The sequence below is a fragment of the Haemaphysalis longicornis genome, unplaced genomic scaffold (genome assembly GCF_048455015.1).
Source record: "Haemaphysalis longicornis isolate Haplotype H1 unplaced genomic scaffold, Haemaphysalis longicornis Haplotype H1 scaffold_3, whole genome shotgun sequence".
NCBI classification, from domain to species: Eukaryota; Metazoa; Arthropoda; class Arachnida; order Ixodida; family Ixodidae; genus Haemaphysalis; species Haemaphysalis longicornis.
Window position 1 is genome coordinate 145647508 of NW_027526335.1, and position 23389 is coordinate 145670896.

At 44.7% G+C, this 23389-nt stretch overlaps 1 protein-coding gene across 1 annotated transcript; it reads right to left on the minus strand.

Annotated features, from left to right (window-relative positions):
- Positions 1-2401: 2401 nt before the first annotated feature.
- LOC144175460 (acid-sensing ion channel 4-B-like) lies at positions 2402-22866 on the minus strand. Its single transcript, XM_077704554.1, has 7 exons — positions 22862-22866; positions 20045-20396; positions 16189-16343; positions 11267-11394; positions 5184-5344; positions 4149-4240; positions 2402-2432 (listed from the first exon to the last, which is right to left on the minus strand). Exons 1-7 carry the CDS (start codon positions 22864-22866, stop codon positions 2402-2404), a joined length of 924 nt encoding a protein of 307 aa, XP_077560680.1.
- Positions 22867-23389: the final 523 nt, after the last annotated feature.

Sequence of the window (23389 nt, forward strand, 5' to 3'; positions counted from 1 at the left end):
ACTGCTAGTGAAGCCTAGGGCTAGAGAGAGAGAGAGAGAGAGAGAGAGAGAGAGAGAGAATAGTCTTTAATGACACTGGTGAGGTTAGCCTGGCCAAGGCGCCTAGCTTGCTACACCAGATGTACGAAAAAATGAAATCAATGAACAGATGATGATAATGACTGTGATGAAGATGACGCGCTCATTAAAGGAGCCATGAAGAGAAAATGCAAGTTGGTTTTATTCGAAAGATTTCGTGTTTTATAGTGCCCCCAGCCCTTGTCCGGATACAAACGGTGCTTTATTCACTGAGAAATTAAACAATTTCGGTTAAAATTTTGATTTTCCCGCTCAATCGTGCGTTTTCGTGGCCCCAAGTGACATCACGGGAACCGACCGCTCTGCAGCCTAGAGTACCTTCATTCACGCATCCCCCGTACAGGGTAGAGACACGTAACGCTGGCGCCGCCATGTTCGGTTGCTCGCTCGCCGCCGAAGCAAGTCATTGTGTCAAAACCGCGCTTAAATTATCGCCGCAACGCGGTTTACTGAAGAAGTTTGAATCATATTGTCTGTTTCGCGTTGCTAGGTCTCGTGGGAAACGAAAAGAATAACGCGTTGAGCCCGTTGGCCCAATTGCGGCGGCACGGGACCGTTCAAAGGTTGTCTCCACCCTGTACAGCGGTGTTGGTTTGTTCCCGCGTTTCTTTACGTTCCGTAACCTAGATGGCGCCACCATACCGTGGCAAGCGTTTGGTTTGTTTTTGCCCGCATTTAAACCTGGCTTGTTTTTGTTCTGGGAGAAAATATTCGTTCCCTGAAACAGTGCTCGCTCGACAAATGGGGTCACGTAAGACACCGTTGCTTGCGTCAATCGGCCAGTGTCGTCTGAGACAACCCCAAGCCCCGTAGTGCTGTGCAGCTTAACCAAAGCATGCTGTGCGCAGTACGAACAGCAGAACGCATCAGTACTTCTGTGTTTACATGTGCTTTCGTAACTTCCACTGTTTGTCCCATCGTTCTTATTGCTTTGTAAAGAATGTGCCCTAAATTTAAGCGCAAATCGCTCGTTCGTCTAGTTTGTAAGCTCTACCTAATTTGCGTCTGCTTCTGCCAGCCTCCGCCAATCGCAGAGCTTAGCTCATGTGACATCATAGGTTCTGTTGCGGGAAATGAGCTGGTGGGTCGCATGACCATTCCCGTTTTTCCTAATTATGTAGCTTATTTGAGCGAAGTTTACGTTAAAAGTGGTGTCAGTATGATTCTAACGACACAATCTTTTGAATGAACCAAACTTGTGTTTTCTCTTCATGGCTCCTTTAAGAGAGTCCTGTTTAAAGAGTCTCGTCAAGTCCTGTGCTTCGCAGGAAAGACAATAGAGCTTTTGTCGCCCGAGATGCTCGTTTGGCGTTCGAGCAAGGGCCTAGCACGTCACTTAGAGTTAGTCCTCTAGAAAGCGGTCGACCCAAGGACACTAGAAGGGACGTTCTAGCTGCTCTATACCGAGTACACTCACATAATACGTGGTTCAAGTCCTCGCGCACGTCACAAAAAGTGCAGAAGGGGGAAGCAGCCTGTTTCATCTTGAATCGAAAATAATTCGTGTAAGCGACATTTAGCCGCACGCGGTGAAGAACCGCTTCGTCATGCTTGGAAAGTACGTCAGGCATCCTAAAGGTCCCGTGCGGGTCTATGGAGCGAAGCGGCGCGTAATGTTGCGGCGCAACAGCCCACATAGATCGCTGAAATCTCCAGGCAGCCTTGGACGCTAGGGCAGAAGTATCTTTTCTGGAGAACGGTATCGGTATCACTGGCCCGAGCAGATCATGCGCTATCGATGCCGCAGTGTCCGCCTTGACGTTCCCAGTTATACCGCAGTGGGCAGGAATCCACTGAAGCTCTACATGATGGTGTGCATTTAGAGCTTGTAAGTGCAATGCATGGTTGTCGAAAACAAGCTGATCCTTCGGGTACGATTTTAAACACTGAAGGGCCGCCCGAGAATCCGTGAAAATTGCCCACTGACGTGCTGGTTGCTCGATGATGTAGGCGAAAGCAGCACGCAGAGCGGCAACTTCGGTGACCATGGACGTCGTCCTGTGGCTAAGCGTTGTGCTGTAGGCGGTACAGGAGGACGGAATCCAAATTACTATAGCTGATGAGCTGGCTGTCACAGATCCATCCGTGTATAGATGGGTGTGGGCCCTGTATTTTTGAAAGATCAGTTCCAATGCGAAGAACTTTAAGGCAGGTGTGGCGATGTCATTTTTGCGGGTAATTCCAGGCACTCCAGTAGTAATTTGTAGACGCGGGTACATCCAAGACGGTTGTGGTGACGGAGAAGGGTGCTGGTAATGAAGAGGCAAAAGGTCTCGCACTTCAGTGGCTGAGCTGAGTGCTAATGGGTGACCTTGCTGCCGTGCTACGAATCGCAGTTGAGCGCGAAGGAGCTCCTGTGTGCCAAGAGCAAGTGGTGCCAGTCGTCGACACTCCACCATAGTTCCCACCATGGATGTGGTCTTTGGAACTCCTATGCACTCCCTCAGGACCTGCGCTTGCATACTTTGCAGGACTCTCGCATTTCCTTTTGAGAGGGGGAGAAGAACAGGAAGGCTCCTCGACTACATTGATTGTAGGGTTTAACGCGCCGACGCAATGCAGGCGATGAGGCGCGATGTAGTGGATGGCTCCGGATTAATTTTGGCCACCTGGGTATCTTTAACGTGCGCCGAAATCTTGAACACACGGGTGTTTTGGTTTTCGCCTCCATGGCTACCTCGACTACCAGGTCCCCCACCGGGCGTGCGCCACAACAGCAGAGCTTGCTCGAAACAAAATATCATAGTACCTTTCTCTCCTCTACTCTTAATTATATAGCAACGTTCTTCCCGACCTCCCCCAATATTCTCCAACGTTACTTACGCCCTCTACACAACGCTTCCGTCTCGAGCTGACATTAATCTGAACATGTAGCCGCCAGCCAAACGAAGCGTTGAACTAGAGTAACGCAAAAAGGAGTCCCGCTTTCACATCAGCAATAGTCGCACCACTCAACCACCTCTGTGCGCCGTTTTTACGCGTTCATCTAGCTCTTTCACTGGCTCACCCCAAACGGAGGCGAACCTTTTCTGAGTCCCGTTTTCTTTTGAGGAAGTGCGGGTAACAAAATAGAGCGTTGACCGATCAATATCATCGATCGGATCATCGAAGAAGCAGAATGCACACGCGGTCACCCATGCTAGCGAACTGCTCCGAAATTCCTTGCCATACGAACGCTTTTGTCAGTGTTACCTTCAGTTCGGTCGAATGGCATCATAAAAAAAAAAACACATGAAAAAAATACGCACGCGGTGCCTCCTTGCGAAGAGGGAGAGCGCGAAAGCAGCGCGCGTCAAAAGAGCGGAGGGCACGCGCAAGCCTCGTAGCCGGGTTCAACTCAACTCGGGGAACGTGCGGCATAAAAGGTCTAGTGGGCGGCTGTGCGCGCAAAAAGAGGCCCTGTGTATTTGCGTTCAGCATCCAGCAGAAAACCATCCACCACGGACGCGATCGGATCCGCGTTCCTGGGCTCAGCAGACAAATCTATAATCATAACCACGCATAAACTTAGCCGAACCATTAATAATTAGCTAGGGGGGAGGGGGGGGGGGGTGCCACCTTCGCTTTTAACTCAGTCTTCGCTCCAATAGCGCGAACCTGCCCCAATTTTTTTTTGTGCGTACTTGTGTTCTCCTGTGAAAGCGCGCATGCGCCGAGCGCGCAGCCGCGGGCATTTGCAATTGGAAACAAAGCAATAGCAGTTCAGGGACGTACCGCTAGGAATGTTGTTATTGAAGTTTATTTAAATGATGTTGAAACAACCATATGTTTGTTTTTGTATTGCGAAGCCCCTTTAACGGACTGAAAAGGCCTAAAAGTAATGTCTACGCCCAGGTAATCTGTTCGTCCTAGAGGCTCTATATTTCAGGAGTATGTTTATGCTGTTGCCACTCAGAATGGTCCACCCGAGATGAAGTAGCCGGATCTGCCTTATTCTATAAGAACCTCGAGAACTAGTAATAAAATAATTTCAGTAATGCGTCTTCATCGTAACGAGTTAGAGTCCCCTGAACGCGTAGTTTCAAAAACATTAGACAGTCAAAAATTTCAAACGTACCTCCCGAGTGTACCGAGTGGTGTTCTGCAAGTATCCCTTGAGCCTGCTGGGCCACGTGTCTCGGCAGAACGGCTGGTATGGCTCCGGCAGGGCTGTGCGCTTTATCTGGGGTAGATGGCAACACATAAATTTAGGGATGTTCAGTTTCCAGGTATGGCTACAAATTCGAATTCTCGTAATTGAAAAATTACCGTAGATAGGAAAATCAACTATTCCTAGAGCTGGAAAGCTGAGCAGCGTAAGTCAACTGTGGGCCAACTATCTTTCGTCTCCTCTCAAATTGTCATGTTTCAGTTCGGCCAAAAACGCACAAGGCTCGCTACAAAATCTTATTAGAGAGTGAGAGAGGGAGAGAGAATAAAATATTTTTATTTATCCAGCAGAGGCTGATGTGTGGGCCTCGCCCCGTGGAAGGCTTGCCTAGTCCGGGATGCTTTGACTTCGGCTGGCCGTCGGTGCTCGGGTCACCAGCTTAAGCTGGATATCCGGGTCCGGGCTGGCCAGGAAAGCCCTCCACTGCTCAAAGGTGGAGTTGGGAAGTGGGGGCAAATATGGAGTTCGTCGGCACTCCCATATGATGTGGTAGAGGGAGCCCGGCTGGAGACAGTATGCGCAGAGGGAACGTTGTTGGGTAGGGAAGATGAAGTGGAGGCGGGTGGGATGTGGGTAGGTATTTGTCTGGAGACGCCGCCAAGTTGTAGCTTCCTCTCTGAAGAGGCGCCAATCTTTTAGAATATCTTGGTGCGCGCGATTTTCTTGAATAATAGACAATTTTTACCACCTGCGCTCCGGTGTATTAGAGCAATTTAACACAACATAACTGCATTGGTTGCGGAAGCTGTGTCGTAAAGGAGAATGCTGCTGTATTATATTGGAGCTTCGGGGAAATTGTTAGGATATGAAGAGATATAGCAGAGGCAGAAACGAAAGTAAAAAAAAAACACCAATAAAATACTGGCAAATACATTAGGCGCCGGCTGTCGCGACCAGTATCAGTTAACCGGTATACACAGATTCCCATTTTTTTCGGCAAAACTCGTTTTTTTACCTTGCGCAAGCCAATGTAGGTGACGTGACCAGGCTGGACGTACACTGTGTCCGCACACATGTCCGGCCGGTAGCCGTGCCCGTGGATCAAGACCAGAAAGCCCATAACGGTGGTCGTCGGAAGGTACTCGTGTGGTTCCACGTTCAAGGTCATCGTCAGGCCTGCGCCGTTGGTGGGAAGCGGCTTGTTTTTGGTTGGACATAGGCAAGTATGCTGGGAGAAAACAGCGAGGTTCATAGGTTTTAACTAGCTGAGGAAATCACTGTGTTTCGGTGGCGATTAAAACTGTTTCGTTTTATGACGAAGTTTATTTCTGCCGCAGAGCACAACGTCTCCGGTTTCAGGAGACGCGACGCAGCAGCGACTAGTGCTGCATAAGGATAATTTGGCGAAGTTTACTTATTTTGACTTGGCAAGTATATCCATAAACGCCTTCTTCCTAGCAGTACCATTCTGGAAAAACGCGCGAAACAAAGGCAACAACAGGTTTTCAGTTTGTTGGCCTCACAAAATGCTGAAAGATATTTAAATTTATGCAGTTCAGTACCAATGTCACTCTGTGGAAAAGCAAAGAGAATTTTTATGTAGAATGGTTATGTAGAAGCCCGTAATCAAATATCGCAACATCAACAATATAACAATGCAGCAGTTTTCTAGTGCATTGTCAAATGCAAATTGGGATGCAGTTTTTGGTTCTGAAGATCCCGATGATGCGTACAAGATATTTGTTGACAATTTCAAGAGGATATATGACAAATGCTTTCCTTATAAAGCAAAACATAAACCTCGTAAGGCACGTAAAACCTGGATCACTAGTGACTTCTGAAAAGCGATAAGGAAAAAAAAATGCTCTTTACCAACTTTTCTTAAGAACTAGAAATGCAGATTTACCAAATTTTAAACAAAATAGAAATAAAACAAAGAGCCTCTTGCGTAAGAGTAGAAATCGGTATTTTGAGAATTTGTTTAGCACTGATTAAGCACAAAGCTCTGAAATAATTTGGGAGCACCTAAATGATTTACTCAAACCGCAGTCTGGTCTCAATTCGGGTCCACTAGAAATAGTTGCGAACGGCCAAACACTAGCCGGCGAAGAAATTTAATGACTATTCTGTATCCATTACAAATAGCACCCACGACCCAAATTGTACACGCTTTGTTAACTTGAGGCCTAGTTTATGAGAAAGTGCATTTTTATATCCATCTACACCTGTAGAAATTCGAGAAACAATGCTCTCGTTAAAAAAAACAGCAACAGTTGCGACATAGAAGGCTTGCAAATTAAACCAATTTAAAACACTATTGGCACTACAGCTGGTGTTTTAGTATACATAATAAATCAAATATTTTCACAGGGAAAATTCCCCAAAAGACTACAATTAGCAAGAGTATCGGTAATTTTCAAGGGTGGCGATAGAAACATAATGTCAAATTGTAGAACTATATCTATATTGCCGATATTTTCGAAAGTCGTTGAAAATTGATACACAAACGAATAACAGCCTTCATGACCACACATACCATTATGACACCTTGCCAGTATGGGTTTATAAAAAATCGTTCTACTGAAAGCCCTTTATTGTTCCGAAAGGAAATAATTCTGAAGTCTTTCGAGCAGGAATCTTACATGCTTGGAATGGTTTTGGACTATTCAAAAGCATTCGATAGAACAAATCATAGAACCCTTGCCGAAAAACTAGAACACTATGGTTTTCGTTGACAATTTCTCCAGCTTTCACACAGCTATTTGAATGACCGCAAGCAGGAAGTAATAATAGATGGTTCCAAATCAACGTTTCTTTCATTATGGGGGGTATACCACAAGGAAGTATTCTTGGACTGTTATTATTTAATATCTATGTCAATGATATCGCATATATTGATGAAGGCTGTCGTTTTGTTATGTACGCTGATGATATCAGTCTTTATTTTTCTGAGAACACAATAACAAAACTTGAAACAAAGGCAAGCAAGGTACTAGCATTATTGAATTCATGGAGCTTAACATATTCTCTAAGCATAAACGTGTCTAAAACAAAAGCAGTCCTTTTCGCCCCAGAAATAAAAAAAAGTTGATCATTCATTATCCTTAACCCTTGGTACATGTAACTTCGAACTAGTTTCAAGGGTAAAAAATATAGGTATAATTTTTAATGAATGTAGGTCATGGAATCCGCATGTTGAAAGTGCGTGCCGTAGGCTCGCCCGCACGGTTGGTGTATTGTCCCGCTTGCGTAGTGTCCTACCCACTAATGTAAAACTTTTCATCTATAATTCACTTTTTCTGTCTACGTGAAGCTATTTTTTCTTGTATGGGGTACTACGACAACGACAAATATAAATAAAATTCACATCCTTAAAAAAAAAGCTGTTAGAGCTCTTGAAAATGTTCGTTACGACGCACATACTGGGCCAATTTTTCACAACCCTAAACTACTGCCGGTGCAAGATTTATGATTCATTATTACTTACGCGCTACCATAATAACAATAAAAAATTATTCGTTTTTGAGAGAAGAAGAGAGGTAAGCACTTATGACACACGCTGTACAGACATTTGGAAAATACCATATATACGAACAGACTACGCAAGAGAAATGCTTAGATTTAATTTACCTGTTATACTAAATTCATCCCCGATTTAACCATGTACTCTTATATTTTCTGTTACCTTGACACTCCTTGGCTTTTGTATCGTGACATGATTTTGATGTTCCTCTCTTTACGCTGGTTTAATTTTGTGGCACATATATTTACCACACCTATTGTACGTGTATTTGTATGTGACATTATAATCGTGATGCTGTGCTTTGTTTCTGGTTAAATAATTTTAGGGCACCTGTACTTCCCACAACGTTGCTGTAGCTGCATACAGGGCAGATGCCTTTGTCAAGCCGAAAAAAAGAAAAAAAAGAAAGAAAGGCTTTTTTGTCCGTGCCCCTCAACATAGCATTCCAATGAGGAAATAAACAGTGTCTTGATTTGACTTGAATCGACTTAACAGTTAGTTCTGTTCGATTCCAGGCAAAGAACAGCACGACATAAAACCTCAAGACACTCGCTTCACCAAGGTATGGTTGTGCAGCAAAATGCAAGAAACAACAATAAATCTTTGGTAAAAGCGTAAAAACATTGTTGGTCGGTACAACCAGGGCAGACACACGCATCTGCGTACCTTAGATATATGAGAAACACGTATAATAGCCGGAGGAAAAGATTGAAGAGCTAACTTGAAATGATACCTAATGTACGAAAGTTCACAATTTCTTCCCATCAGAACGTGAATGTTTTATTCCGTCTGTTTTTTAAAACAAGCATACATAGATGATACCTTTGAAACATAAATGCTACGAACCACGTGGTGTTTTTTTTTGCGTCTCTCACCACACTGTTTGATGAATGGCGGGTAAGGAACATTAAGTGGGGCCACTTACACGTTTAATACCTGCACTTAGTCTAACAACATAAAACTATTTTCTACTCATTTGCACATGAGCTTTACAGAACATGCAATTTGTCGTTTTCACCCAGCGATTGTTATAGATATATTTCCATGAATATACAATATGTTTGGGGTTCGGACGACATTCGCGCAAGCGTTGGTAATCCTGAATGTTTTAAGGTTGTATGGTTCAAGATGTTCCAAGAAATTGCCCTGCGTGCGCACGTGAGCGCAGGCCTCGCAGCGGCCGCCCTGCAGTTAACAACACCAAGAAAATGCCTAGCGCTCGTGTGTGCGTGCCTCACTGTGACCGCCCAGCGTCCCCTGCGCACGTTCGTCAGGCCAAGCATACCCACGTAGGGAGATTGGCCAAGATTGGCAAAAAAAAACACAAAAACTCCACTTGCTCGGAACGAGAAATACTCCGGCGTTCGCCGTAATCATGGCAACACTTGGTCGGAACGAGAAAGACACGTCATAGCGTACGCCCCTGCAAGGTGATGTCTAGTGATTGTAACATCCAACAAATGAAAGAATCTCACATTTATAGCAACAATGATGGAGTAAAGGTCATTGCGGCAGCAAATAAGAAGCAAATAGGCTGCAATCGCGCACTTAAAATTTTGTGATGGTTGTGAAGGTTGCGCACAGCTTCGCTACCTTTAAGACGTACGCGTTAGTGTGAGCTTTCTGTTATTTTTGTTTCTGGCAGCGTCCCCGTACGCGCAGAACAGCAGTAATAAGACCATATTGCTATGCTCATATCGCGCGGCTTAAATAGCGACTTTTGAATTAAATTCAAGTGACAGTTCGCCACAGAACCTGCAATGTCCTCTTCACCGCAGTCGAGGCAGAACCTCAACAAATTCTCTTCCGTGAAGCAGCATTGAAGCATAATTTTACAATCGTGGTTTGGCACTCGTTAATATTTGGATGAACAATGTCCCAGTATTTTTACTGCATTAAATTAGGCGTTCTATCTCCCGCCGCGGTGGCTCAGTGACTAAGGCGTTGTGCTGCTGAGAACAAGGTCGCGGGTTCGATTCCCGGCCTCAGCGGCCACTTTTTTGATGGAGGCGAAAAGCAAAAGCGCCCGTGTGTACGGGATTTCGGCGCACGTTAAAGATCCCCAGGTGGCCAAAAATTAATCCGGAGCCCTCCACTACGGAGCCCTCCAATCAATCAACCAGGTGTTTAATCTAACAGTGTTACTAATCTAGCTAAAACATTGAGCCTTATTCAAGAAAGTACAACCCGCCTTATAGGCAGACAAAACATTTTAGTGATTCATATAAAGTTTAAGGGTCAACAGAAAACTAGAGGAACATCCTGATGAGGCGGTATGGTGTAAACATTTCTGGTACTATAAACAGTTATGTGGATAAAAATAGATCGTTATGATTTGTACGTCGATGTGAGAATGAATCGTAAGGGCGTAATTTTAAGTCAGCATGTATACTTGGATACCTCATTTGACGTCTCAATAAAATTCAACTTACAGGAAGTTCGAAAAGCAATGGTACAGAAATATGCAGCACTTATTTTAATCCACTGGTGGTACATGCACACGTTAAAATCCCCCCCAGCCATAAAAAATATAATCAGTGCCCTTCGACTCTGTGAAGAAGGATGACCAGCGAATCTGGGCGCATTGCAAGGGGCGTACGAAACAAATTACGTTAGTTGGTAAGTTGCGAGACAGCATACTTCCTAAACAATTAACTGAACGAAACTTGGGAGGGCTAAACTTTTATACAAGTCAACAAACATGAGGTTGTCCGGTTTCCTCCCTTTACAGCCTCTTTCATATCCTGCATAATCGCACTGGCCCTATACCCCAGCCAACTTCATGCATTCGCTTCACTTTTGTTTTTACTCGACAATTTAGTATTTAATTGCACATCGGTCCTCGTCAAATAACTTTGTCTCTGGCGCTCTTTGCCCTCGTTGGCCTTGCGCCATCAAACTCAAACCATCATCATAATCATCCGCTTCCCTCCCGTGGCAGCCCTTGTATTGACATAAGGCGTAAACGGCACAATATTTACAACTTCACTGTTAACTATGTAAATTAAAAAAAGTTGATGAAACTCCGCATAATTTCGGAGTCGTCTAAGCCGCTGATTCCCATATAATTGCTTACAAGATAGTGCCGAGAAAGCAAGAGTTACAGCCGTTTTCTGTGACCACACACCCTCCGTAAACGGTCATGCATTGCTTCTACACTATCGTTCATAACTTCACTGTAAGATAAGTAATTATATTAAGGAAACGTATCTCGACGTAATGACAAAGTCGTCTTGGCGGCCAATTTCAGTGTCATTGCTTTCAAGACAACTGATTTAGATTAAGAACTACAGAACATTTTACATTAGCGATGGTGACGAAAATACTTTTTCTAAGCGGCTCTGTCGACGTACGCAGGTTTGGCCAGTACCAAGCCATATCAATCTTCGTTGTAAAATCATTAACTCGTTTTGTTAAAAAGGCTGTTGATATGTTTTCTCGTATCCACCGCTGCAATAGTACCGCTATGTATTTGCGAGGAAATGTGGTTTCTCTGCGCTGAAATCTTTGTGCACAGTCATATTAATCATGTGACGAATATTACAAATTTCTTTTCACACGGGGGTTACACCCACCGTCAGATGGCGCCGAGGCAGTGACGTAGCGGAAGAAAGCCTCCTCCTCTCCGTCTTCCTGTTCTTGATGGTTGCAGTTTAGGCAGAAGCAGTTGCCGTAGCGATAGTCCATCTTCCTTCGGAACAATCTGCACGTAGGAAACCAGTTACTTTTAGCTATGCTTCTATTATCTTGTAAAGACATCATCATTTCTCAAATCATACTTCGCAGGGTGAAAAGAATTGTTTTAAACTGCTCCTGTTAGCCAGTTTAGAACATGCACTGCTGGGGAGTAACTACATTCTGCGACTGCTATGTACAGGAAAGCAAACTCTACCTAAGGCTTGCTCCCTTGCATGTCATGGCAGTTATTCGTCACTGCCTGCTGTTTCTACCCATTGTAACTATTATCCAAGGAGGAGTAAATGGAGCACACAGAAGTTCTTGAAGAGGATGGCGGGCAGCGCCAGCCAGACGTGCGGCGAGCCACTCTGTAAAGCCCTGTATATTCAGCCCAAGGAACCATCCTAGCATTATCACCACCGTCCTCATCTTTATGTCACAGTCGGACGAAGGCAGTTTAACTTGACTTACATTTACTGATATGCTTTGTCATTCGAATTCATTGCTTGCCTGAGAAATTTTGTTCTTCCTGGGATTAACTATGCTACTTATTGCGTGTTCTCTCTGTCACCGTTTTTTTATAGGGCAGCCCACCAGTTGTCTTTCGTGAACATCCTACGCCTACTCAATAGCAATTTTATTCCCTTGATTTCACATAACAAGTCTTCCACGCAATTCGTTTTTTATCCATAATGCGTACTTCGTATGCCTAAACATTGCTGATATGCTTCCTAGTGGAGCATTTGGTTGTTGTGAATTCTTTTTTGAAGTGCAGGCGACACACAAAGTTTCTGCGCAGTAATTTAAAGCCATCACTATGCGTTTTGGGGCGCAATTCCTATTATTCATAGCGGTAACCTCATGTTCACGCTCGGTTAATGCATCTTGAATGTTTTTATTTATTCCAGACTGCAGGCCTAAAAGTTCCACCGGGACTGGCAAGAAACGGACAAAGTAAAACTTTGCAGAAGTTCCTATTCTGCAAGAATAATGGGGCCGAAATACAATGTATAAAGATTAGCAAAAAAGCGGCATGAATTTTGTAACAAAAATTTAGCATACTGTCAAAGAGAAAAAAAAATACATTCAAAGGTAAATGTTACGCAAGGGGCAGGAAAAGAATGCAAAAAAAAACGAGCGATACGACCACTTGGGAACCATTACCATGCAAATTACAGTTGTGATTTCACCTTCGTGGTCTAACGAAACTCTGAAACACTTACGATAAACGCTTTCGCTATTTCTTTCGCGTCTGGAAGCACTGCGAAAGCTATAGTTATCTAAAAGCGTGAGGGTTCCGGCTAGTTGGTAATCCATTAGCAACACAGCGCAAAAAAAGACCAAGGCCGAGACGGAGACGATAAACAAGCGCTGACTTCCAACTGAAATTTAATGAAAAGAAACACACATATAAATACTCATTCTATCACAAAGGTTTGGCAGATACCGCAGCTGCAACCCATCCACGTGCACAAAACAGATCAAAACCCGCTCACCCAGACATCGAAACAAGTGACAAGGAAAATAAGACTGCACAATCATCTAAAGGAAGGTTCAGAATTGGGTGCCCAAGTAAGTAGTCTCATTTTTTGACAGCAGAACGTACGGGGAACTTATGCACTTATCTCCTTCACTTATTATCACCGCTGCCTCCATAATCTCTCGGGAAAGTGCATGGCCATGACGGGTGACGACAATACACTCATCAAGCAGTGGCGTGCAACCTTTCTTTTCACACGAACGACAATGCCGGCTGAGATTACCCTCCAAACTGCGCCTAACATTGTAATCATGCTCATTGTAATCATTGTAATCAAGAATTACGCAGGGCAGACGGGCCGCTGTCTGAATGACAGGTTGCGGGAGCATCATTACAATGTTAGGCGCAGTTTGGAGGGTAATCTCAACCGGCATTGTCGTTCGTGTGAAAAGAAAGGTTGCACGCCACTGCTTGATGAGTGTATTGTCGTCACCCGTCATGGCCATGCACTTTCCCGAGAGATTATGGAGGCAGCGGTGATAATAAGTGAAGGAGATAAGTGCATAAGTTCCCCGTCCGTTCTGCTGTCAAAAAATGAGACTACTTACTTGGGCACCCAATTCTGAACCTTCCTTTAGATGATTGTGCAGTCTTATTTTCCTTGTCACTTGTTTATATGTATGGGTGAGCGGGTTTTGATCTGTTTTGTGCACGTGAATGGGTTGCAGCTGCAGTATCTGCCAAACCTTTGTGATAGAATGAGTATTTATTTGTGCGTTTCTTTTCATTAAATTTCAGTTGGAAGCCAGCGCTTGTTTGTCGTCTCCGTCTCGTCCTTGGTCTTTTTTTGCGCTGTGTTGCTAATGCTATAGTTATCGCCAGCACGGAGCGGTACTGTGTAAATTTGCTCGTCGCAGCAGATACGCCTTGCGTTAGTGGCTATCGAGAAGCGTTCGTTGCTGCAACTGAAGGAAAGCCGGCCAATAGCCGCTACACCGCTGCAATGACGTGATTCAAGCGTTCGAGGAGCGCCAAGATCGGAAAAAAAATCTTTTGAGCAAGTTCCTAAGTTATGTCATAGTCACAAAGAAGTAATTTTTGGCTGAGGTACTTTGCGACCCTCTAATCGAAGTAATGGGTGTGTTGATTGACTACGTTCTGGAAGCATTTAAGATTTCAAAAAGTGAAAACAGGTATTGCAGGGTCTCTAATACAGCAATATAAACATTGCCAGCCACCGGGATGCTGTCTTGTCAGCACGCTGTTAGATCCGCAAGTGATCAAGTCGGCTTATGGAAGGATCGCGGAAAAAATACACCCTTGTGTTCGTGCTTGTGACGGCAAGAATGATTTCTTGCTAACCCCAAAAGACTTATTCCATTAATAGCAAGCGTAGAACATAAAAAAAGTAAGATCCATTGCACACTGCAAAGGCGGATGCCCAGTTACGCCGTATAAGATACACATGCTACACGTGGTTAGAATATGTACATGTGGATATTTTTCTCGTCCTTCGGTAATGGTAGTGGTGGGAGTACACGTTTATCCTAGCCCCCCAATAGGGGATTGCCGGGATCCCTGCCGTATAAAAAAAGGCCCATCTAGTGAAACCGAGATGGGAATTCCACAACCTTTGCAACTTCACTGAGGACGTTTTAAATATGAAAAGAGAATGAAATTGACCGTCATGGCACAGTTGCTTAATCTATCAAGTGCACTTGTTTGTTGGTGCAATTTTTCGTTAAACAAGAGGTAGAGATGCCTTCTGCTGCGCATTCGGGATAACGTTGGCTTTTGGCGCCAGGCGCTATTGCTCAGGCAGAAAACGAATACACAGATGCCCAGTCTATGTCTTAACCGAACTCGGACCAGTTGATTATGTTACTTAAGTAGAACCAAATGGTTTTTCAAAGTCTTCGATGTGTGTTCCGTGCTCAAGTTCAATTCCAGAGCTCTATCGGGGAGAAAAACGAAGATCCTGGTGTGTCCTCTAACCGCAGGGTGAACATAGAAGTCTTAGGCCATTTGAATCACGATACGACGCCCCTAAGCTGTCTATACAGTCACGAAGAATCGAGGCGGCCAAGTCTGTATACGTGTGTCGCCTTCCTCAAAGGGCGTTGAGTGTTTTTTGTTGACGAGCCAAAAAAGAATACATGGAACACTGACTTTTCGCAGCTTCGCTGTAAAACCTACAGGTGAGTTTGATGTGCTCGGAGCTTGGAAATACACGTCCATAATTAGGAATCGAAAAAAATATTAAATTAATTGTACGGGGCAGTTTGCTTCTTAAATGCAATATGTCGCTTAATCTCGGATTGATGGAGTTGTGTATGCATAACCGCGTCACTTGCGGGAACAATTTTGAGAGATGCAAAATTAAGGCAATGTGAAGTAGGTATAAACGTATCCAGCTTAGGTTTGCGGCAAGTGCCCGTAAAAAGGATGATAAGAAACCTCTTTTATTTTTATTGTGTTAGGAGAGCGAAATAAAATAAATGGATATCGAAATTCCCATTGCTTCTTTGCATTGGCATTGAATTGCAGCCCTGAGTTGAAATCGGTCCCTCTCCTGTATCAGGGTATGCTGCATTTGCCTCCACGTATCTGGTAACTTTATTAATTTATCGTTCATTTGAAAATGGTGGTTTGAAAATATCGCATTCACTTTACGAAGTAACTCACTCCTCACGCTCTGCGGCGACAAAGCCTGCTAATCTCTCCCCCTTTTTACTCCTCTCGAACCTGTTTTTTTTTCCTTATGCGCGTTTGGTTGCGGTGAGCAAGGTTTCTGAGTACACGAAACCAGCGGGGTCTTCTTTCGCCTAGCCGTATAGAGCTTCGCTCTAAAATAACACCTAAGGCCCATTAACATGTATCAGCTGCAGATAACCCAGCAAAAATAGGGGGGCGCATTTCCTTAGGACGCTAAGCGCAAGCATGCGAGATTGTCTTTCAACCACGGAGCAAGATTTTTTTTGCTCCACGCTTACAACTCATAGGAGAATAGGATCCTGAACCTTAGTGTGATCTTTTTAGTGTAATGCTTGATCACATGCGCAGGTAAATTGCAGTACCTTAGGCATTTGGTTGAACGTGATAATATTTTTGGTATGAACAAAACCAAAACCCTGCCAATGAACAACCAAAGGCTGAGATCATTAGACGACGAATATAGCTGGGTAACGCTTTAGCCTGGTTCTTCTGCACTTTAGCTACAAATGTAGCGCTGATTTGACTTACGCTGTTACAAGGAACGTATTTGCTGGACGATACTCGAGAAGATTAGCAAGAAAGAAGAGACATGGCTGCAAGATCAACCACGGAGAAAGGACCCACCTTGCTTGCATGCAGTTCTTCAGTCCGAAGCGGCAACTGACCAGCATTCCCTTCAGCTGGTGAGCCAGGAAGCGCAGGAAGGTCCGGTTCTGCCGCTTGTGGCGAGCTATCCACAGCGAAAGCTTGGAGTGCAGATCCCGGTCATCGGGGTTGGGCTGCGCGAATCAGGCATTGATGCACGAGAGCAGAAGCCAGAATGAAGTATTTATACGAATATGTGAAATTCTTTGAAATTCCAGAATGAATCTTCCAATCAAGCGACGCAGTGAGCTCCTATCTGGCGTAGGTTTCTTTAACTAAATAAGTTTTTAAACCAGGGGCTATGAGAAACTGATCTCAGAACAACATTTCTTTGAAGTGGAAAACGACATTGCAACGTGGTAGCTTGGGCAGTTTCTCTTTTCTAAACCGAAAAGTTTACCATTATCAAGCGTGTGCCTTTTTGTATAAAAATGTAATGTATTTAATTTAAATTTTGTAGCAGACAGAGAGGCTGCGACTCTAGATGTTGGCTGGTATTTAACTGATTTTGCAGGGTGCAGATTTTGCAGACACTGATTTTGCAGGTTTAGATGACATAAGTAATTACGCTGTGATTAAATAATGAAATGTATAATCAGTCAGCATGCAGCCGCAGCACCAATGCTATAGCTGGAGAACTCCACAAATGAAAATATCGATGGTGGAGACAAACAGCACGAAGTGTCGAATAAAAACTGCGGTTGCGCACGTCTAACCCATTATGGTGCCCCAGAGAGTAAAATACACTGGTGCTTCCTATATGCGAATGATACGCTCTGCCGACATATTCTTAGAATGTAGCAGTATCATCCTCAACATGTAAAATGTAAGATTTCATAGCGGCGCTGGTAACTTTTTTGAACACTCTACACATATTTAATCATACTGTTTGGTGCAACTCTCAACATGACGTTAAAGTGTTTTTCATTTTGAATGGGGCTAGGCGGCGTTTGCATTACCTTCACAAAAACTTAACGCAGGAGTTTCCAACAAAATAAGTTTGAAGCGTAGACTGCGCTTCGACGAAAAAGGAGGAAATTAGACCACATCAATCAAACAGCAATCTTGTGTGTGCCGTCTATACAAATAGAATACGGTGGCAATTTTTCGACTGCCATTTATGCTACAGTGCCGATTACTCTGGTACTGAACACTCGGATTCCACACTAATATGATAAATTGGCTACCGTGATCTTGACTAGTACTAGAACATAGGTCCCAGCGGCAGGTGGTTACAACTGGTCTACAATATAGCCCATTATATCCCCATTTTATCACACACGGAAGGCGTTGAATTCTAATCCTCTTCCATTATTCCTCTGAGGGACCCCACGGTTTCATTCGCGTCACAGATAGGGGTAGCAGCAAAGTAGAACTATTCTGGAATCGCTTGAACTGCGGAGTGGTAACTTCTAAACCCTGATCGCCACTTTGTCCTTTTGCTCCAGGTATTTTCAATTTTCTCGCCTATGCAGAAAAAGACGAGACGTTGGCACGCATTGTCCGCCCTCACTCGACGTTCACTCGTCGATTCGGGCGCAGTCCCACATGGTGCCTGTTTTTCGTCACAAAAAGTCAGATGTAAAGAGCATACAAAAGCCCCAGTTTTAGACAAAAAGATCTTTTTCCAACAGCAGCTGATAGAGCTGCAAAAATTTCTTCTAATAAAGAAATGAAATGAAGAGTTTAGTGGCCCGTGATTAGGTAAAGCTTTCCACTCATCATCATCAAACCCGCATATAGCGCCAGAGGCGCTTGCATGCGGGTAAATGCCCGAAAGCACGCAGTGGCTTGGCAGCTGCGGGCACGAGGGCGTGTGATTTCGCGGATTCTACACCAGGACGCTAAACGAGAAAGGGAATGGGAGAGAGAGAGCGGGAGAAGAGAGAGAAAAGCTTTTAATTATTATGAACGCGGTGTGCTTAGTCTTCACTTTCGAAAGGACGTCTGGTGACGTCTTAGAGCTATTGCCTGATGCACGCCATTAGTTGCTTCTCCAAAATCTTCGCTGAGGCCGGTTGCGGCCAGCCTTGCGGGGTTTGCCTTTAGTATAGTATATGGTCGTGCAGGATGAGACAGTGGGCCAGTATGACGATACATGTGGAGCAAATAGAAAGCTCTGTGTCAATATCTACTCATGTCTTGTGAGCCCAACTAGAGTATCCAATGGTATTGTTGGTGTTAGAATTTGTCTCAGTAAGATGGCTGACTCCATTCTTCATGTATCCATCTTCTATGCACTTACTTAAAATAACTGAATACGGGTATTCCTGCGGCGGTTGCATTAAACTTTCTTCTGCTTGTATAGTTTCGAGTAAAACAAAAATTTTCTGTTTTTTTCCCTGCATTATTTTTGGTGTTGCCCATTTTCTCAGTATGCCAAAATATATTACTAGTGTTTTGAACGACCCGAGGAAAAAAATTGGCTGGCGATTACGATACTCTTTAATGCGATATTTGGGTGCAGCTGCTCATTGTTCAGCCCTCACTCGGAGTTTTGCCGTCTAGGGTGCTGAGCCTCGGCTCTGGCAGCTCGTTTAGCTGCAGCGGCTGACAAAGCGCACGACCGGTTGCCTCACTCGCAGTTCCGCGCTCACTCCTGATGGCTGCACTGCGCTGAGGCAGCACTCACGCGCGGTATATCCCTACGGCAGCTAAGGTGAGCCTCCGCATTGGCGGCGCAAAGTTCGTCTCAGTAAGGGTCAGCGAATTGCGTCTCAAGCGAACACACATCATAGTCACGCACATGCCTCACCCGTTTTTGCCAAGCGTCGCGGCGTCGAGCGCCTCGTGCGGGCACAGCATATGGCCCCCTTCCCTCCCCCACCGCATTGTTTCGGAGAGCGCTGGCTCGCCTCGCTGGCCCACCGCCCTCCCTTCCCAATTTCGCGACACTCTCCTCGTTTGCTTTCTTTCAGAGCTGATAAACAGAGTGAAGCTGATCAACCGCAAACCAAAGGATACAATTACGTTCGCATATATACCCACGAATAAAGTAGGGGACAAAGTTGTCTGGCTGGTATGGAAGCGGAAGCGTATCCCGAGTGTCATAGGTTTGGACGCCACTCGAAGAGCATGTATTTTTTTCACTTAATTTCTTTCAAACATTTAAAAAATCTTACCTGTTTTAAAAAGAAAAAATGATTAAGTATTTCTCCTGTGCCTTCTTTGACGTTTCTGAGAGCTGGCTTTCCCTCATGTGTTTATGCAAAATTTCTAATTTTGGTTCGCATATGTGTATACAAGGGGAGCTAAAGACAAAGACACAGAAAGAGAGAGAGAGAGAGAGAGCAGCGGCACACAGACAGAACAAATTGTAGCACCTTTAGCCATAATTTACTATGAATGGTCTATAACTATAGACAGCAATTGTATTGTCTAGTATTTGAAACCTCAAAGATATTCGCTACTATATTGATAGCAAATTAGCAATAGGAAAGGCAATGTTCACGTGCAATCTGTTATGAACATAATGTCGGTATTTTAAAAAAAAGTACAAGCACCTAACTATGTTGCACCCACTTGTGCCTTTTTCTAATACGCGTTTACTCCTCTGCCAGTATGAGTGAAACTGCCTAGAAAATGGGCAGAGTCGCTTCGCAGTCTGTGAAACGTCGGCGAAAGTTGACAGGTGTACATGGTTCTAGGAAGCTAGACAGAGAAAATAGAGGCGAGCTGGAACAATAGAGACGCGAAGGGAGTGGCAAAGGGGATGAACTAGTTCCTCAATAAAAGCTAGGACTTGCATCACAGAGCTTATCTCATTTATTCGGACGATCTCCCATCAGGTTTTTTCTATTCTAATCATATTCAGGAGAAAAAAAAGCCAACTTACGTCGAAGTACGTCGCTGGCTCGTCACACTCCCTGCTCCAGACACTGTCGTCGAGTTTTGTGCTAGATGCGTTAAGTCGCTTCCGAGCTCTGCAGAAGGCCGACCTTCTCAGGGGATTGGCGTTGCAGATGGTCACGTCAGGGAATGGCAGCACCGACTTGCTTCCGTAGCGGACGGTGGCGAATACGCGGTACTGGGTGTACTCGTCGAACAGGCGGCCCCACTCGCGCAGTGTGACGGCCACCAGGAAAGACACCGCGAGAAACCAGCAGACCCTGCGAAACACGCCACCCCTTCTTGCCAGGAGAACTGCGCAGGCAGGGCCTCCGGAGGCGGCCACCTGGTCTCGGTACCTGCAGGGAAGCATGAAAAACTTTCCGCTAAGGGGGTACTTGGGCGAGGGAAGCGTTTCCTCACGTACGGCACTGGCTCCTGGAGCGATGCAAGTGATAGTTTTGCGTCAAATGCAAGGGTTGTCAAACGTTTCACGCGATAACTTCAAAGCAGGATGAATTTCTGTCACCGAGGCGATTTGCCGTTGCACCGTCCATACGACGCGACATATTGCAATTGTGTAGTCGTTTCGACATACTATTGATCTTAGTGAGGTGCATAATGGTGATTAGAATTATGATGCTCCTTATCATAAGTGACCGTGTCGGGTCATCCAGCTCCTGCCGTTGCTAAGGGGCTGAACTACAAAAAGGACAGTGGTGGATTGGCCCGAGGTAAAATATACTAACAGGCCGCTATCCCTCTTTACCATCGCGACCTCTCCTCATTAGGCACAGTGGTGTATAACACACCTCGATAACTACTACTAGGAGCACGAGTCCATACATTTTTCCTCAATAACCTACCGGGGTTTCAAGGAACACTGAAACAACGTGCCACGAACAGAATTATGGGAAGGGTAGGAATTTGCTTTAGTTTTGTAGCCTCGTAATTTACTTGGCTCCCATTGTTTCACTGAGTGCGAAAATGAGTGAAGTGCCAGAAAAGCGTTGAAAGCGAGTGTTCTGTTATTAGGTAGGAAGCAACTACTTGCTGCGGCAGCACGAAACCAAAATAAAGGATATTCTGTTTTTACTTTGCGTTTGAGAACGAGGAATATGTGCACAAGTTGCGGCTGAGCTTCATCTACCGTTATGCCAGCAGTAACAAACGACGTTCACATACCCGAAACACCGTTAATATAAAGTTTCTCTCGTATCACGGTAACAAAAAACAAAACCTTATCCAAATGGTTCGCAAAAGTTTGTGTTCTAGCAAAAATCGCCATTAGGCCACCTCAACGCTGCTCATTTGCCATTCCGAATGGCGTGCTGGCTGTGCCTGGTAAAACTGGAAATTGTTTTTCTTAGGGACGAACTTTCACTTAAGTATAAGGTAATTACTTTAGCAATCACAATAAAACAAATAAAGGTGTATGTTTTGCGGGTTTGCGAGAATTAAGGTTCTGTGGAAAAGCCGGAAGGATTCCAGACTAATGACATACAAAAAGTTCTCCTGTACCCGTCCTCCTAAAAAATAAAAAGAAGGCGCAATTACTACTGGGAAATTGTGGTGCCAGCGCGCAACGCATACGTACTGTCGGAAGGAAGACGTAGCTGTAACAATCACTTGGTTCCCCAAACCCTGGAAAAACTGAGTAGTTTCACAAAGGGGCGGTAACTCGTTGCTGTAGTGACCGTGTAGCGCCCGTCAGCGTTACGTCCGTAACTTTCAATTTGGACGCTCGCAACGCCGAAAACGTGCACACGCGCTTGAGGGGGAAATATTAAACGGTTTATGGAGGACAAAGTATTTCTGCGCGACATGGGGGCTGGTTGTGAGAAAGCGGGGAGCGGCGAGGTACCTAACCGTGGGTCTTTGGTGAAGGCTGCGAAGACACTGGCAGATTTTGTTTGCGCACCAGTGCGACGTATATTTTATGAAACGTTTCAGTAGAGATGTTGATACTAATTTCCCTTGATACACACATCATCCCTTTACACACATGGTTGACTCTTTTTACGCATATCGAGCTTAGCGCAAGGCATCCCATTCACATTAGAAGCGACGAGCAACCCTACGGTCGCGTCACAATCGTCATCGCAGTGTCTTCTCAGTAGAACAAATTTTGCGCTGCGCAGTATGAAGCATGCGATAAGGGGCTCAAAAGGGGCCGTCACCTGCGATCATTCTCTAAAACCGTAATTGAGACGGTGATCTGAAGAAGAATATTGACTTTAATGCATGTATGGAACTAGAAACATTGCACAGTAAGAAATGACAGTAGAAACATTTAAGCGCGAGGGTAACATGTTTATTGCATGCAAAATGATTATTTTCTGCGTAAAGTCGGCGTCGGTGTCACAAGCTCTGTGTGACAACTGCGTTTAGTTGTGTTGTTCACGCACAAAAGATAGGAGGGCGCTGCTCCACTCGTGAATGCTTATTCAGGGAAAAACACACACACACACAAAAAGGCGCGAAGCTTAGAAAAAGGCGTGGACGCGTCATAACGTCTTCTCCAGGTAAGAAACCTCACAATATAGCACCGCTATGAACGACGGGCTTAAGCTTGTTTCGAGATGTTTGTGTATGGCAAAGACTTCACCTGTTTTATAACTTGCGCCAGAATGATTGTGCTAGCCCTGCGTTATTATTATGCTATACGTCTCATCTTCTGCATTGTTTAAGTATGATTCCAAGTTAAGTGGCTTGAATTTTCCTTTTGATTTCGCGGCTGTACTCGTGCGGAAGCGGAAAGCATGATAGCCTTAACAACAACATCGCCCATAAAAAAGGCGTATGCAGTAATCGATTGCCTTACCACATGGTCCGAAGAGAAATTTCGTATATCGCAACATTTTTCGAGGAAAACGCAAACGGTGCCATTTTCCTGGTACAATACTGGCGCAAAGTAAAGGTGAGCAGAAATGTATTAATAAGAAGTGTTTCTTGCAAGAGTGTTTAGTAATATTCCGCGTAAATATTTACACAAGCAAGCCGCAGCGTTTTCTGACCGCTGTTACTAACTTGGAGGTCAAACATCGCAGCCCGAGATTTAGGTCAAGCTAGTCTACCCATCACCTGCGACGAGAAATCAAGGCCTAGGAGTCAAGCTTGGAGAGCGTTCCACTAAGAACTGTGTACACGAGAAGAAAGGGCCGTAGTTTCAGATAGGTAATTTCTAAGAACCTGTGTTACCAGGAACACCGTCCTTCAAGCTACAGGAATCGTATTCATGTCTGGTTGTGGGAGACAGTCGCAACGGAAGTTCTAATGCGGCTCGTGTGAAACATTGCAGCGTGACGTCCCACCTGCTATACTGAGCCAGAATAAAAACAAAAATGTTCCG

Coding starts and splice junctions, on each gene's coding strand:
- LOC144175460 (XM_077704554.1), bottom strand. Junction 16,344..20,044: donor AGCCAGCGACGTACTTCGAC/GTAAGTTGGCTT, acceptor TGATTCGCGCAG/CCCAACCCCGATGACCGGGA. Junction 11,395..16,188: donor AAGAACTGCATGCAAGCAAG/GTGGGTCCTTTC, acceptor TCCTACGTGCAG/ATTGTTCCGAAGGAAGATGG.